Genomic DNA, 18,521 nt, shown 5'->3' with positions numbered 1-18,521 from the left:
ACTACAGGCACGGGCCACTACATTTGGCTAATTTTTGTAGAGACAGGGTTTCACCATGTTGCTCAGGCTGGTCTCTAACTCCTTGGGCTTAAGTGATCTGCCCACTTCGGCCTCCCAAAGTGCTGGGATTACAGGCGTGAGCCGTCATGCCTGGCCTACAATGCACTAATATTAACTATAGTTGGCAGTTTGGGCATTAGATCTCCAGACTTGTTCTTCCTACATATTTGCTACTTTGTATCCCTTGAGGTACATCTCCCCATTTCCTCCACCCACCCTACCTCTGGTAATCACTATTTTATTCTCTATTTCTGTATATTTGACTTTTAAAAAAATTCCATACATATGTAAAATAATGCAATAGTTTTCTTTTTGTATCTGGCATATTTTACTGAATATAATTTAAACAATATACTTCATTTAGCTCGATATATTTAAAGTATTTTACCATATAATGAATGTAAAAATATTGAAATATTTTGTACTTTTTTCATGTATGTATTTAAAATTTGGGGTATATGTTACAGTACATGCCATTTAGGACATTAAGTTACCACTGGAAATAATGTTTAGATTTTATAACATTTGCAGTTGAAAAAATAGATACATGTATCCAAGTTGTTCTCAACATACTTAAAGTTTTCCAATAACTGAATTAAATATCAGTTTAATATAAATAATTAGGTTAAATGAAAATAAAATTTCAGTTCTTTGGCTCCGTTAGCCATGGTTCAGGAGCAGAATAGTCACCTGAGGCTAGTAACAACCCTTTTGGATCATAGGAAAGAAGAAAAAAAATCAAAATAATTTTTCTTGGTCACTTTTAGCTCCTTTTCTTCCAGGATGATTATGGAGCTACGAATTTCCTACAAAGCTGGGTGATAAAAGCACTTTGGACAAAAACACAGATAGCTTCATTCTATACCAGGATCCATCACTGATTAGCTGTATTATATTTGTCTATACTGTAATTTGAGGAGAATGATACCTGCTTCTGTATCTTGTTGGGTTTTACAGATGATGTATTGAAAGTTCAATAAAATCTATAAACAATAAATCTCTGTGGGTTGAATGGTCCTCAGATGTCTTGACTAATGATTCTCAAATGCTTAACCATAGACCGTTTTTTCCCCCCACATGACACTGCTTCATATTTTTAAGGTTTTTTTCACCAAATATTTTATTTAATCCATCTTCAAGCCCTGAAACTTTTTTTCTCCCTCAGACATGACTTCAACTTTACTATCCTGGTTCCTTTCTATTGAATATGTTTTGTTTGTGTCTATATTTCTTATTATGTCTTGAACTGATTGTACTTACGATATGATTTGACTAGCATAAGATAGAATAGGGCAGTCATCTTCTTTGATCTAGACTACATGCTATCCTTCTATTAATGCAGTTGCTAGTTTTATATTTGCTTGATTTCAAAATTTTTTTTTTTTTAGATTTTGGTAGCCACAGTTACTTGACTCATATCAAACTTATCAGTAACTAAAACCCCCATTTTCCCTCTTCCTGTACTTATTTGACTAGTTTTGTTGCACTTTCTGAAATGTCTCTCATTTGTTTTTGACCAAAAAATAAACATAACAAATGCCATTGATTCTGTGTCTAAACTGTTTGAGGCAGTTAGGCCTTTACTTACTCCTTCCAAGATTTTAAGCAGTGTTGCATTCAATTTGAACAAGAGGAATAAAAAGGCTTGAGAAATCTTAGGGAAGTGTGTCTCAAGCTTTAGCAAACAACAGATCTGCAGGAGATCTTGTTAAAATGCTAAATTCTGATTCAGCAGGTCTGGAGTAGCGTCCAAGATTTTACATTTCTAGTAAGTTTCTATGGATTATGTTTTGAGCAACAAATTCTTAGAGTGTCTGAAAGGTTTTTAAAATAACTGATCTCCCTTTGACATCTTCTTCATTAGCAGTAAAATATACATCTTCTCACTCTGTAAATCAGCTCTGAGATCTTTTATAATCTTAGCTGAGGTTTGGGTATGCAGAGTTTTGAAACTCTTATTTGCTTAAGAGAAGGAGCCACGTATGATCTTCTTTTGGGTTTCCCCATTGTCTGGTAAAATGAGGAGCATTACTAAATGGCACTCACTTTTACTGAGTTTGTTTGGATTCCCCAGAGAACTGACAAACATCACCATTATGGAAGTCTTATCAGAGAGATGGGGAGAACTCACCCCAAAGCAGTTGTCAATATCTGGAAAATATTTTTCTAGTTGGCCTTATATTTCATTTCTATTTTCCTCAGTTCTAATCAGTTTATCACAATTAAAAAGAAACCAATGAAAAACATAAATATTGGAGATCATTTAATTTCATTGGAGGCTGGAAAGGAGAGAAAGGCTGAAAAAGGGGCCGTGCGCAGTGGCTCACGCCTATAATCCCAGCACTTTGGGAAGCCAAGGTGGGTGGATCACCTGAGGTCAGGAGTTCGAGACCAGCTTGGCTAACATGGTGAAAACCCATCTCTACTAAAAATAAATACAAAAATGAGTCCGGTGTGGTGGCACGTGCCTGTAGTCCCAGCTACTTGGGAGGCTGAAGCAGGAGACTTGCTTGAACCCAGGAAGCGGAGGTTGCAGTAAGCCGAGACTGTGCCACTGCACTCCAGCTTGGGTGACAGAGCAAGACAGAGTGTGACAGAGCGAGACACCATCTAAAAAAAAAAAGAAAGAAAGAAAGAAAAAGGCTGAAGGGTGTGCTGGGTCTCATCCTGGGTGAGGGAACAACTTGTGGAAAAGTGGATTGAGGCCTATTGGAATGTTTGGGGCTCCTCAACACTGTTTACACTCTGAGATACAGACCAAAAGTGAGGTAAAAAGTGAGTGTTTCCTTTTTTTCAGAATAGGACTTTACTCCAGATTTTCTTACTCTTCTCTTGATTCCTTGACCATCCTTGATCTACATTCACCTCGAATGCCCATGTCCCTTCTCCACTGGCAAAGCTTGTTTTCTTCTTAATCTTGTGTTCATCTAGCCTCACATTGCATTTGTCACACTTCTTTGAAAACCTACTGTTTGTCAAAGTGTCTTTCTAGTAATCCAGATACCTCTCCCCCCATGCCTTTGGTGTGGTTTTGGTAGAGTCATACAGAGCAGCAATGCCTTATGAAAATGAATTTGACAGAATTTGCCTGTTCATCAAAGGAGGCCAGACAGGAGGTGAGAAAAACCAGGTGTGTCCCACACCAGTCTCAATGAAGCCTTTTGGGGTGTCTTGTGCTCTTGACTAAATCTCAGATGATACTGAATGAATAATTACCAAAGGCGTGAGCTGTTAAGGAATCCCAGTTTGGCAGGCTCTGTGCAGTCAGATGTAGCCAGCCCTGTTTATGTGTGAAAGGATTGGGTTTTCCCCAAGCTGTTTGGTAATGTTGCAAGAACAGACTTTCCCCTCCCTGGCTCCCTGGAGTAAAATGGCTGCCAAAGTATTTTGGAACAGAAACTTAGAAATGTACTGACCACTAGAAGAGAGTAACAAGGGTCCTTTGATATTTTCCGTGTTCACTATGATCAAGTTGGCATCTGTTTCCTTCTGAGCTAAAGATTCTGAGCTATCATTGGCTGATGTGAGCTTGTGACCTAGCTACTTCTCTTCAGAATACACTGTGGAGGGGCAGCGGGGGCAGCCCTGTTTGGATTGAGAGTCCTTAAGGAGAGCTTTACAGATGAGTTCTAGTGGAGCCCATAAGGAAGAAGAAAACTAAACACACTGTGTGGTCCTGTGTTCTACTACACCACCCTATGGAAATGGGCTGTTGGGAGGAAGACTATATTTCTGACAGTTTACAGAGCCAAAAACCTGTTGAAGGCTTTTTGTCAGGTAGTGGAGAAAATGGCAAAACCTTTAAAACTTCAGGGAAATTACTTGATAGTTCTGATGACCACAGGCCACCAGACTGCTGGGCCATGGAATTACAGCAATATTACAAAGAAAATAGGAGGGTGGGCTGAGCCGGACTCAGAAACTATTCCAAATGTACTGTGACTTTTTAGGAAGCTAGTTCTTTTTATTTGAAATATTTTGTGGTTTTTTTGCATGAGAATTAGCCTATGCTTCTTAAAAATATCATAAAATGCCAGTTAGCAGAAAAATAAACAGTTTAATCTCCAGTCCCACTACCTAGAGTCAACCCTTGTTCATACTGCAGTACATTTTATTTTCTTTTAGTTCTTTTCTACGCTTTAAATAAAAACATAATTATGTCAATATGGCAATATAATTTTGACTCCTTTTAAAACTGTAGCTTATATCATAAGTCTATTTCATATTGTTTTGAAGTTGTCATATAAATTTTGTCATGCAAGTTTTTAATGGCTGTTTTTATGGAGTTGTGCCGCAAGTTACTTATTCATTCCCATGTTGTCAGATATGTTGTTCTTTAGCTTTTTTTTTTTTCCCATTATAACTAATGAAGCAATGTGTCTTGAGTATTTTGGATTAACTCTCTAGAATTGATTCTCAGGGAGGTTATTTACTTTGAAGTGATGGACAGAGTCTGGTGGATTTATGAGTGAACTCTTGTGTGATTTGGAAAGATAGAGTTGTTTAGGCTAGGTATTACCAACCCAAAGTTGACACTTGAGTCACCTAAGTTCTTCTCTACTCCAGAGGCTTGGCCCTGCCTGGCCTGATCCCAGGAAAAGAGATTTTAGGGATTACAGAAATGGGAACTAGTTGTGGCTCTGAGCGCAGCATGCAAATTAATTCAACACAGTCCCTGGGACAGGCTCATGATCAGTGAGCGGAAACTCCCCCTTCGAGTGCTTTCATGATTAGACTCCTGCCTAGGAAGCTTGTCTATTAGTTGTGTAATCTTGGAAAAATCTCTTAACACTCCTCTGACTCCATTTCCCCATATGGCACCCAATCTTTTATAGTGTTGTGAAAAATAGAGAAAATGTAGAAGGGAAGAACGTGGCACCCAATCCATAATGGACACTCAGTGAAAGTTAGCTATCATCATTTTTGCTGTTTTTGTGTCCTGCAAATGTATTTTCCCAGGAGTTTTTTAAATTCTATCTCCTCTTTTCCTCCACATACCCCCAGCCAGTGGCTGAGGTCTTGCTTCAACCACCATGTACCTTTCTGAAATCCAAAAGTTTTACTCCCTGATAAAGGTATTGACCTCTTGTTGGTCTCATCCTCCAGATCTACCTATACCTAAGAAAATGACATCTCTTTAAGCTGGTCCCCAGTTCACTTGTTTTCCCTAACACTTTAATTCACAAGATCAATCACTTTCCTTACAGGCCAGCCTTACTGCAGAGTTGATTTTTATAGTTTTGGGCCTGTTGGTCTGGTTGTACTTTTCTCTTTCTGCTGGTCTGCTAGTTGCAGCGGGTCTTGAAAGCAGTGATATGTTATGACATTGTCATCACCCTCATTATTGCTCTTTATATAACAGTAGCAGCATAACTGTGTTTTGATTTCTTGTACAAGGCATAAAGTGTGCTAGTGGCTCACTATTCACATCAATTTCATCAGAAAATGTTATTTCCTCCTTCTATTGATCATGATGTAGAGGCCCAGTGACATTAGGTAACTTGCCCAAGATCACACATGTGGAAAGCTGCAGAGTCAGACTTGGAACTGAGTCCATTATATCTGAATCCCACTGCACTCCAAAATTTATTGAATGAAGGAATAGATAAACGTATCATGATTTTGATGTTCTGACTAATTCCTAGCCAGTACTTTACTGTTATTGGAGCTTAAGCTTTAAGTACTGGCTAGGAATTAGTCAGAATTTTATTTTTAAGGAGGAGCATATAATTATATATATTTTATACCTGTAGTGAATTGGGCACTATAGAAAACATGTAGAGGATTGTGTTTACCAACTTCATGTGGAGTCAGGATACCCGACTCTGGCTTGCTGATAGTCAGGTAAGTCAGACATGGGCAGGGCATAAACCAAATTAGACTATTTCCATTTGATTAAGCCATATAATCAGGTGTAAGCCACGGAAAGAAATCTGGAAGGACAGGTGCAACATTAGAAGATGCCACACGACAGTGATTGTTAGAGGTTCAGACTTGAGAAAGCCAATTGGAATCAAGAAGGCCTAACCCTGGGATTCTCTCACTGAAAAGAAGACTGGTAGCAGGAAGAGGACATGTAACATGAATTACATTATTAGATTTGTGTCATAATAACAAAAACAATAATGATAATAACACTAATAGCTTGTTATATACCATGCCCTGTACTAAGAACTATACATATGTTATCCCATCTAAATCACATTTAATAGATTCCCATTTTTCTCATGAGAAAATTGCATCATACAGAGATGAACTAACTTGCTCAAGGCTATAGACCTGGTCATTAGCAAAGCAGGGTTTTGAATTTAGATGTATTTTTCTCTGAAGCCTGGGTTTAGATAAATGGATCTGGAAGCACTGGGAAGGATGAATTAATGGGATGGAGTATAGGGGATGCAGAGTGCCCACTTATGGAATGATTTCATTCAAGAGAGACAGGAGGGCCAGAGGTAAGAATGCTGCTGCTGGGACAGAGAAGAAGGTACAGATATGAGATATGGTAAGAAGGTATACTACAGCAGTGGCTCCCAGATCTCAATGAGTAGCCAATTCTCATGGAGGTTCTGTTTATTTATTTTTGATGACGATTCCCATGGCATACCTTGAATCTTCTGAATCAGAATCTCTGGAATACAAGTTGGTATTCTTATAAAGCACCCTAGGTGATGCTGAAGCTCTGCCAGGTTCAAGAACCACAGCTCAATCGGCCTTGATTTAGAGGTTTGGGGTGGAGCATGAGAGAAAGAAAAGATTTTGGGGTGGCATCCAGGTTTCTGAATTTTGTGACTAAATGAAGTTTTTGGAGGGTAGGTAAGATGCTGAGTTCAGTTTTGGATATGTTGAGATGGTCTGGTCCTGTGGATTTAGTTGGATATTAGCGTCTAAAGCTTAGAACAGAAGTCAAGGCTGTAGATTTAGATATAGAGGACACTGGTGTTTGGGTGGTGGTTGTTCTATATTTTACATGGAATTTTCAAAATACTCAAAACTTCAGTTTTCCCTCAATAATTAAATCATCACTTTACATCTTTGTGATCTTAGATCTCTTTCTGACCATTGATTGAAACTTTTGCTTTTAAAATTTATGTTACCATTTCTTAATAGTTCCTTAAGAGTCATGCATTATTATAAGTACTTATTTGCACCATCTCATTGGATTCAAACCAACAATTGTTAAAGTAAAATTTATTGTTCCTGTGTTTTAGATGAAGAGACTTAGGCACGTTATGTAACACACCCAAGGTAATATAGTCAAATAATCGAGCCAGGATTTGAGCCCAAGTCTCTTTCTGACTCTAGGCTTAGAGCTTTTGGGCTATTTCACAAAAGGGTTGTTCCTAGGTCAGGCAGATAACTTCTATATTACCTTCATAAAAGAAGAATATAATCTACCACGATTAGATTTTGCAGGTTAATGTCATATTATGTTTAAATACAGAAAAGTTTATTTAAAAGTCAGTTGAATTTCTCTTGAGAAATTGGCCATGTAGTAAATTATATTTAATAAAAGAGTGTGTGTACTTCCCAGGGAGCAGAGTATTAGCCTGATCAAAGCACCTTTCAACCTTTGTTTAACAGCATGTGGGTAGTCTACATTTTTTGTACTCTCAGAGAAAGCGGGTGGGGAGGGGTGTGACATTGGTTTTTGTCTCTGGGAGTTCTGTTGCATGATTTGACTTCCCAACTTGTTTTGTGGGGCATATCCAACTTTGGGTTGAAACTAAAATGGGTTCTTGGTAATCTCAGATTGAAAATATGTCTCAGCAGTAACATTGTTTATCTTCAAGTTTAGGTAAATACAGACATTTACCATGCCTTCTTGGTAGCAATGTAAGAATGAGTAGGGCTATGAAAAATGCACAGGGCATTCATTATGAAGACTGGCTGGTTAAAACTGATAAACTAAAGAAATTGCATTCTTTTCCACAAGCTGAGTCATACAAATGAAATTGTGGAATCATCTGGGCCAGCAGCTGTAATATGATACTTAATCTCCATAAGTGACAGATATCTAAGATAACACTAACACCCAGACGACAACTCAGGCAACACCAGCACAGTGTTTTGGTATGAGAACAGAAGAAATGTTAGTAGAGTGAGCATTTTTCCACAGAGAACTCAAATATGGTAACACTCTCATAGCTTTGATAATCCCCAATAAAGTGTGGTTACTAAAATGCATGACAAAAAGAACTTCTATCTCTAAAGAACTTCTTTATATATTTCCATGTATAAGACATGGAAATACTTGGGTTAGGATCAAGGAGAAAAAAGTTTATCAGTTAATTAAGAGTTAGGTAGCTAGTTTACCCACAGATTAATTTGTATGAGGCAAAGGAAATCGCACCTAAATAGGAAAAAGCAAGCTTACCCTCAAGGTATGCTTTTCCCAACCCCACCTTGCCAGGTGCACTCCTTATTCCTCAGGTGTGCCTGTTTATCCCACGGACCTTGCCACACTTACATCTTGTTCTGGCCCCACAGCAAGGAACATATAAAAGATCCCTGTCTTGCCGGATGCGGTGCCTCACGCCTGTAATCGCAGCACTTTGGGAGGCCGAGGCGGGGGGATCACGAGGTCAGGAAATCGAGACCATCCTGCCTAACACGGTGAAACCCCGTCTCTACTAAAAATACAAAAAATTAGCCAGGCGTGGTCGTGAGCGCCTGTAGTCCCAGCTACTCGGGAGGCTGAGGCAGGAGAATGGAGTGAACCCGGGAGGCGGAGCTTGCAGAGAGCCGAGATAGAGTCACTGCACTCCAGCCTGGGCGACAGAGACTCCGGCTCAAAACAAAACAAAACAAAACAAAAAGGTCCCTCTCTTTAGATCTCAGGGTATCTTGGAGTCACTATTGATCCTTGACCTCCCTCCTTTCTCTGACCGTGTCTCGACAAGTGTTCGGGTCTCCTGTGCTAAATGTCTATTTGTTGTCTGGATTAGGTTTTGTCTTGTTTTTCTATTTCTTTGCATCTCGTAGCCCATTTCTTTGATTCAATTTCACAACCTCTTGATTTTGTCCTTAAGTATGTGGCAACACAATCCCTCGGGAGGCAGGATAGTTCAATAGAAAGAAGATGAACCTTGGGGATCAGAAGATTTAAACTTCCAGAATTTAAATTTTCATTCTACTATTACTAGATTTATAAACTTTATCAAATCACTCTCCTACTCTGTTCCTTAATTCTACATATTTAAAATTGGCATAAAAATCTCAATGTGGTAGAGCTATTGAGATGAAAATCAGAATAGATACAAAGAACTTGATAGCCCCAAGAAGCTTGATCACTATTTGTTTAATGGCCCTTCCTGTCTTCTCATATCTCAGTTCAGATCCTACTCAGCCATTTATTTTATTTTGTTCCTTTTGGAGTACGGAATAAAGCCAAGAATTATGCTTAAAAATTAGCATAATTAAAAGTATTTAAAACACAAGTAACTTGAGAAAGGTGAGTTGGAGGTTTATGTCTAAACTCAGTATTTTTTGGAGAGAAATTTACCTGTCAGGGCCAGATTAAAACATTTACAAGTCCCATGCACATGTGAGATGAAGATGCCCGTCCACTTACCTCACATGTAAGTTAAAAGTTAAAAAGTGAAAATGTCTACTAGAGTTCAATAATATTCTTAATTTTTTCCCCATGACTTCTCTGAAGCTTTTAGAAAATATGAAATTCTTAAAAACAACAGTAACCCACATTTTTATTGCCCTGGTTTGCCCTATCGTATCTTTCTCCTGCTCACAGGGTCTGAGGCAGCTGGGATGGGAGAGAAGGATTATCAGCCAATCAATATTTTTTGAACCCCAGAGATTATTTATTTATCTATCCATTTATTTATTTTGAGATTATATTTTATCTGGAACCTTAAAAAAATATTAGGTTCCAAACTGTGTCTACTGTGTTTATTTTATCAATATGTCCCAGATTTGTATTACTTATTTGTGATTCTGAATAATATTTTTTCCAACATTAATTATCAGCCTCTCTATGCCCCCCCAGAATTATTACAACCTATGTTAATGCACACTATGGCAAGCCATGTGAATTTTCTACCCAACAGTTGTTTTCTTCATACTTCCTTGCCAAGAGAACCCCATTATTGGTCAGTTACTAGTCACATGATCTTCTTTAGCCCCTCCTTAGCCCCTGTAGGTGAATCAGGAGTAAGCTAAGGCAATGGTGGTAATTCTCCTTTTTCTTGGAAATGTTTGATTTAGATATGGAGAAGAGGTGCAACCTTGCTTATGAAATGAGAGGGCAAATATGGGAAACTTTGAGGTAAGTTTTCTTTCCCCTTGAAAGGGACCAAAAAGTTGTGGTTTATACTTTCTTGACTTTGGTCACTGTTGGGTGAAGAGTTGGTGCTATAGAAGCCACCTTGAGACCATGAGGGGACAAGTCTGAGGACACAATTACGTGCTACTGGTGGCAGAGGACACTATAGCAAGAACCTGGATCCCTGATGACATTAAACCATTGACTTGGTCTACCGTGGAACCATCAAGAAATAATCCTTAGTTTTTTTGTTTTTTTTTTTTTTGAGATGGAGTCTCGCTCTGTCACCCAGGCTGGAGTGCAGTGGTGCGATCTAGGCTCACTGCAAGCTCCGCCTCCCAGGTTCACGCCATTCTCCTGCCTCAGCCTCCCGAGTTGCTGAGACTACAGGTGCCCGCCACCACGCCCGGCTGATTTTTCGTATTTTTAGTAGAGACGGGGTTTCACCATGTTAGGCAGGATGGTCTCAATCTCCTGACCTCGTGATCCACCCGCCTCAGCCTCCCAAAGTGCTGGGATTACAGGTGTGAGCCACGGCGCCCAGCCAATCCTTAGTTTTTTAAAGATGCTTTTAGTTGTGTTTTCTATTATAAGTATCTGAAAGCATCCTAACTAGTCAATGCTACATGTATCTCTCACAGTTTATGCTTATTTTTCAGAAATGCCTAGTGGAAATTTCTATTGCTGATTGTATTTTTCCTAAATAAATTGAATAGACTGTCAATCTTTTGAAAATAAAAGCATGACTTGATTAGCAATTGTTTAGTCTGATGTTTTCCAAATTTCTGTCATTTGCATACCACTTCTTTGATTTTGTCATATCCTTATATCATCTGCACTAATAGAAATATTTTTCCTTAAGTTGTCTCCTCTTTAAAAAATTAAATCCATTTATTTTGAAGAGAAACTTTTTCACTAACTATAAATTAAAAACCAATATCATTTGCCTTAAATAGAAGACTGTCATAAAAAGAAATGCCGTGAGTGAAGTAATGTTATTAAATGTTTGTCAGATATAGTTTCCTATGAAGACTCTGAGCTTGTGGCTTGCTGTCTCTGTTGAAAGGAGAGACTAAGGAGTGTTATAGAAGTGGTAAAATAATCCTTCCCCTGACTGAGAATATTTCCTTGCCACAATCAGAAGAACTAAAGGAAAGGAGGATATCTGTTAATATATGAATTTACCTAAATGTCATGCTGTGACTTCTAAAATCATGTGGTGTGCTCGGTTTCCCCTTGGAGCTGACCTAGGCAGAGAGCCCTCTCAAGAGCCTGGCGTCCCAAACGATATGCACTGGAGCAAAGCTCCAGGAAACCCTGAGGAGAAGAGAAGGGCTTAAGGAGCAATCAGCTTTTGATTGGTGGGATTATGAAAGGTCGTAAGAAGTGAATGTTGCAATGTTTTATTGTACTTGATATTAAAGCAAGGACCAGTAATAATTTATTATTCTCTCCATGTCAGTGGTATTTACCTTTTTGGAATCATGTGCCCCATTGAGAATTTCTGGAAAACCATGGTTCTTCTACTCAGGAGAATGCACAGTTGCACACATACACAAATGTGCAAACACACACACACACGCACACACACCGAATTTTCACAGAAGGTCAGTAGGTTCACAGGCCCTAGGCTGAGAACCAGCATTCTGTGTATTTTACATGTGTTCTCTTACAAGTCACCGTGTGATTCAGTTCACTCCAAACTGCTGTTAAGTGCAAAACATGGTTTTTGAATATATCTATCAATTAGTAAGAGTGGTATGTTAATTTAAATACACTAAAGTGGAGAATTACTGTCCTCTCAACAGCTACTTTAAATAGACATAAGTTACAGTGATATTGCCTTCCAGGAGGCTTCAAGAGATTAGCTCAGGCTCTATAGAGAAAAAAATCACCCAACCCTATAAAGTTATCCTTGTGAACTTTGAAACACCACTGTATGTACCTAGTAAAAATTATCCCTGGGTAAGCAGACTCCCAGACCTGGGTGGAGTTCACATGAGTCCCTTTGCTAAAATAAACAGAAGTGACTGGGAACTTTGGATTGTCTTTGTCTGAACTTGAGTGTCTGGATGGATCAGCATCAGCAGCATACCACACACCTGCTTGTCCAGCCAAAGAGAAACTCAGAGACTTGGCATTTGTTTTTTACATTGTCAACCGTGCAAAAATATCACATGATTCTAATTTATGAGGGTCCATTCATTTTAAAAACACCCCCTGACATTTTTCTAGCCAAATAATTTTTCCTTTAAAAGGCACAGGTTGAGCAACAAGATTAAGTAGATCACTTTAATCTCTAATTTCAAAAGATAATAGTTAAAAATTCAACTGTAGGACTAACACATTAACTATGTAATAAGACTCAGAATAGTCTTTGGAGCAAATTTCAGTGGATACTTGATCAAACTAATGTTCAAGACAAAATCTTGAATTGATGATATTTATCTGATACAATTCTTTACATAACAAATGTTAAAAAATTAGAAAAATTTCATAGGTTAGATGTTCATTATCTTCAAGTGAAGTTACTTGTTTTGTATTAAGAACCACAAAAACTTACTGAACTTTTTTTTTTTTTTTTTTTGGACAGGGTCTCACTCTGTCACGGAGGCTGGATTAGAGTGGCTCAATCATAGCTCACTGCAGCCTTGACCTACCCAGATTCAAGCGATCTTCCCACCTCAGCCTCCCAAGTAGCTGGGACTATAGGTACATGCCACCATGCCTGGCTAATTTCTTTCTTTTCTTTTTTTTTTTTTCCTTATTTTGTAGGGACAAGTTTTCTCCATGTTGCTCAGGCTGGTCTTGAACTCCTGGGCTCAAAGCGATCCTCCCACCTCAGCCTCCCAAAGTGCTGGAGTTACAGGCATGAGCTACTCTGCCCCCCTAAATGTCTTACTTTTTTTTTTTTTTTAATTTGGTATTAGATTGAGCCAATGATTAATTTCAAACATTTATAAATGACTAAATTCTAACATGTTACTTCCAACCATTAAAAGGAATGTTTGACTTAAAAGTACTTGATCAACGTAATGTTGAAGAGAAAAAAATCTTGAATTGATGATATTCACCTGATACAATTATTTACATAACAAATGTTAGAAATATGTTAGAAAAACTTCATAAAAACTTAGATGTTCAGTATCTGCAAGTGAAGTTACTTGTTTTATATTACAAAACACCCACCAGCTTCCTTTAGTTTTTAGTTTACTCATGGCTTGGCTAGAGACATCTAAAAGTTATCAAGTGTCTCAAATATCAAGTGTCTTTATTTCAGGTCAGTAAAGAAGAAATTATCTGCCGCACTGGCTTGTGAGCTTAAAATTGTCTCTGGAAGGATTTCAGATTTAATTTCTTTTTTTTTTCTTTTTTTGAAACGGAATCTCATTCTGTTGCCCAGGCTGGAGTGCAGTGGCATGATCTCATCTGAGCTCGCTGCAGCCTCCGCCTCCCAAGTAGGTGGGACTACCAGCATGGGCCACCACATCTGGCTAATTTTTGTGGTGTTTTGTTTTGTTTGTTTGTTTGTTTGTTTGTTTGGTTTCACCATGTTGGCCAGGCTGATCTCTAACTCCTGACCTCTGTTGATCCACCTGCCTCAGCCTCCTAAAGTGCAGAGATTACAGGCATGAGCTACTATGCCAGCCTCAGATTTAATTTCTTAATAATATCATGAAACTGTAGTAGTAGCCACAAATGTTTATTCAAAATTTATTTTTCCAAAGCAAATAAAGATTGACTGAATTTAGTTGGTGGCAAACGTGTTCCAGGGATTTGAGCACAGAATCAGTTTGATGACAATTAAATTATAATGCTGACTTTCTTTGTGGCCTCTGAAAATGTAAACTCTCCTTCCCCAACTTCTTCATCTATGAAGTGATGCTCTCCATGCATACTTTTTTTTTCTTTTTTTACTAATATTGGAGACGTTCACTGGGTAAACTTTCTGAAGTGCATTAAAACATTTCTGATGAATGTGTGAGAAATGTAGTTTAAATGAAACATGAGTAGCTCTTTGTGGGTTACAGAAAACATCAACCCATCATCCTTTATGTAACAATAGGTATATATTTGATATGACTATATATAGTCTAGCGGGGACTGAAATCTAAGACTAGATTGTATGGGGTAATAAAAATAGACTAAAAGTTCTGTTAAGGCTCTCATGTGAACGCACACACTTGCATTTATCAAAGGAGTGTCTATTTTGTTATTGATTTTATTCTCAATCATTGAAGTATGTTATATTTGCACAAATGCTTTAAGTTGGTGAGTGATAAATGCTTCCTTATAAATAATCCCCTTAAAACAAAAGTTAGTCTTAAATCTTACTGAAAATCCCATTTAGATTCTTAAAAATGGTGTTGGTTTAAAGGAATAAATACACTGATTTAATCCTAGGGCAGTGTTTTTAGTGTGGTCCCAGAGCTACCAACTGAAAATCACCAAGAGCTGGTTCAAACTCTAAATGTCTGGGTTTCTGGGCCATAGAACTTTTCTATTGGCCAGAATTTCCTAATGTTTCCCTGCTATTTGACATCTTATTAAATGCCACAGATTATTTTATGTGCTGGGAGGTTAAAACTGTTGTCCTAGAGAGTTTATCTCTGAGGATTCAAGTCATTTCCCTCCCTGAAGAAAGTTAATTGTGAACAGCACTTCCATTTCTTATAGCTCTAGAGGACAGACGGTAGTTTGTTTTAGGTAAGAAGGGAGAATCAAGCTGAAGACATTATCAACATAATCCTTCCTAATCCTGTCCTCTTCTTTATCATCACCACTGCTATAGTTGCTGCCATTTATTGAGCATTTGCCATATGCCAGGCACTGTGCTAATTGCCTTTCAAACATGACCTCATTTAATCCTCATAATGGATTTTATGGCTGCCAGATTACAAGAAAGGAAACAGGAGCTTCAGTTCATGCAGTTGGTACAGGACAGGGCTGGGAAGGGAAGCTTTATGGTTTTCAATAGTGACTTTAAAGTGGTTGTCATGACCTAAAAATAGAGAACTGGGTGAGGAAAGAAGCAACATTTATTATGCACTTTTAGTCAGCCAGATACTTTACATGTGTGGTTATATTTACTACAGTCAACAAACCGTGAGGTGTCTATTTCTATCTTTACATTACAGATGTCAAAACTGAGGCTCAGCAAGTTTAGATACCCACCCTAAGTGACCCTGATATTGGAAAGGCTCAGATAAAACTCTCTCTTTTCTCTTTCCTCCTGCTTCAGCTTTATGCAGAGTCAGGCTATACGGGTTAAAATCTCCATTCTGCCACATGCTAGTTTTGTGATTTACGGCAAATTGTTCAACTGCTCTGTGCCTCAGTTTATTCATTTGTAAAATAGGGATAAAATAATGTGGATGTTAGAGAGATTTTGTGAGGATTAAAATGACTGCCATTTACATAATATAAATCACTTAAAACAGTGTGTCACAAATCTAGCACTCTACACGTGCTAATGATAATTATTTTATCGTGAGGGTGGAAATTAGATGCAAAATGTAAAATGATTAATTTTAGAAAAAACTGAAAGAGAATCAATTTCTAGTTTTTTTAATATATTTTAGTTGGAGGGAGTGAGTTGTAGACTGTATCACGTGGGACAGGATCCTGGTAACCGGGGTTGGAAGAAACTCTTGCAAATAGTGGAGAATGCCCATGATCACACTAAGGAAAACAGATACTAAGGGAAGAGAGACCTCTGCACTGGACATTGAACTCCTGTTTATGAAAAGGAGACTGAACGGTTGTTGCAAAGATTCTTATTCAAACTATTGTTTCTAATTCAAAAGTCAACAAAATCATGATTGTCACTGGAAAAATTTTGAAAATGAGACAAAAACACATTGCTCTTCATTTGTACAATGATAGGAAGCCTGTGTTTGTCCCTAGAATGCTATGTACAATTGTGACCCCTGTAGCTTCTTACAAGATAATTTGGATAAAGACAGGCTCTGAAAGGCAAATATAACAAAAGATGAATGGGCTATTTTATGAGACTCAGACACAAAAGTTGAGAGGACACATAGGAAATCACAAAGGCAATAGATTATGTGAACCACAGAAATATTTTCCAGCTCCCAGGGTTCATGCTAATGGTAGCCTGAGATGACTTTAGAATACAAAAAGAAAAAACTGCTTTATATATTGAAGAGTAAACATGAATCAAATTAGGAGCTGATGGAATATAATTAACTTCAAGAAATAGACAATTAAATTTCACAAGACATTATTTGAATCTTCTTTATGATTGAGGCTTGGGCTGGGAACTGTTGAGAAAGCAAAATAAGACAGTCCTTGCCCTCTAGAAGCTCAAAATCTAGAGCTATACACAAATAAATTATAGTGCAAAATGATGAATGCAACAAAAACCATATAAATGAGAAGGTACACAACAAGAACCAAGGAGCAAGTAGATGAAGAGGAGCCTTCTGTGGGTCAGCATAGTGGTGGGAGGTATTGGTATTACAAAAAGCTTCTCCCCCGTGGGTCAAATCTAAGCTGAGTGTTGAGACATAATTGAAATTCGCAAGACAGATAGGAGATAAGGGTAAGGAATTCTAATCAGAGGGAATAGCTTATGTAAGGCAAACAATACAGTGCATCTGGGAAAGCTATACAATTTTATTGTAATAGGACAAATATTGGGGAATGTTGAGAGATGAGACTGGGAGAGTGAGGCAGAAGTTAGCATTTATTCATTTATTCAGCTGACCTTTATCTGTTACCTACATTGCACTAAGTACTGCATGAGCATTAGAGACAAAAAGTTGAATGAGATTGAACACCATTCATCATGACTGTGATGGACACACTTCATTCATGACTATGAACTTGGCATTGTTCTAGGTACCAGAGATATAATAATGAGAAACAGACATGCTCCCTCCCCTCATTGAGGTTACAGCTTAGTGTGGAGACAGACAGATGCCTAATGCACCATAGTATGGAAGGTGCTATGGACACAGTGCTTAAATCCATAATCTACATAGGTATGAGAGTGAACTGTCTACAACTTAAATCTGATCTTGTTGTTCCCTGCTTAAAATCCTACAGTGGCTCCCAGTAGTGCCTTCTGGTTAAAATACAAGATATATAGTATGCTCTCTCAAGGTCCTTTGTTATTTGTCTCTGGCCACCTCTCCAATTTTTCACCATGACCCTGACCCTGTCCCACTGGCATTCCATCTCCAATTACACTGAACTATGTGGAGTTATTAAAATGCCCCATGTTATTTCAAGACTCAGAGATTTAGTGCCTCAGCATGTCTTGTTCCCTCTCTCCTCCTCCACCTGGCCTTCTCCGGCTCGCTCATCAGTCTATTAGACTCAGGCATCACCTGCTTGCCTTCATAACCCTCCCCACCCCCTCGCCTTGCTGGATTCTGTGCCTTTGCTTGCTGGTTCCCAGAGATCCCTGCCCTTATTTTTCTTTGCCTACTGGATTTGCAGTGTTGTGGCCTATATGGTGTAGAAAACCAGCTGAGGCTCCCACTTCTCTGGGCTTATGTGGTCAGATGCAGTCCTGTCTTCCAATCATACGAAAGGCCATCAGGGAGTTTCTTTTGTCTTCTTCACCAGCCCATTCTTAATCTTTCTGATAAATTTTCTGCAGTGTGTGCTGTGACAATTGGGTCAGGGTGATGGTAATTTACAGCATGAGATGGTGATCTTGCTGCCTGTGCTGATGAGCCCATTGGATTTCCCCTAACTAGTCTGTTTCCCTACCCAGGTGGAGAACTTCAGCAAAGGAAGTGGGAGTTAGGAATTTGGGAATGAGGAGCACAGTGGGATTAAACTGGGGCCATTCATATGAGAGTTTAAGAACTCAGGTCAGTGACTTAGGTGAGTAAAAAAATCAGAAAAAGGGAGAGAGGTTACGTGCAACTTGGGCCATAATTAAACTTGTCAATGAAATGAAGGTCTGTTATTCTAATGCGTACATTTTGCCAAACCTTTGTGCTTATAACTTTATCATTTGCTATGATTAACAAAATTGAAAGAATAATAACTACTTACAAAGCCCAGATCACCTCCTTATACCACTAGCTTTTGCTTTCCATACAGACGTAGCTTTAAAAAGTGCAAATCCTATTCTGTACCTGAGCCACAACCCTAAAAGGGAACTTGTTTATAATTCTAAGAATAATATTGTCCTTTAAAGGTG

General features: G+C 38.4%; 1 protein-coding gene across 2 annotated transcripts in view; it reads left to right on the top strand.

The window, feature by feature from the left end:
• The window catches only part of LOC141408724 (uncharacterized), a 229,239-nt gene that overhangs the window by 85,142 nt on the left and 125,576 nt on the right, over positions 1-18,521 (top strand). For both annotated transcript variants that reach the window (XM_074018122.1, XM_074018121.1), the window contains one exon: positions 10,282-10,342. In XM_074018122.1, the coding sequence (XP_073874223.1) occupies positions 10,282-10,342 (61 nt within the window). The remainder of the gene's footprint in view (positions 1-10,281; positions 10,343-18,521) is intronic.

This window comes from Macaca fascicularis, chromosome 15 (genome assembly GCF_037993035.2).
Source record: "Macaca fascicularis isolate 582-1 chromosome 15, T2T-MFA8v1.1".
Classification (NCBI taxonomy): Eukaryota; Metazoa; Chordata; class Mammalia; order Primates; family Cercopithecidae; genus Macaca; species Macaca fascicularis.
The sequence above is the reverse complement of the archived record's forward strand: the minus strand, read 5'-3'. Positions and strand labels throughout refer to the sequence as shown.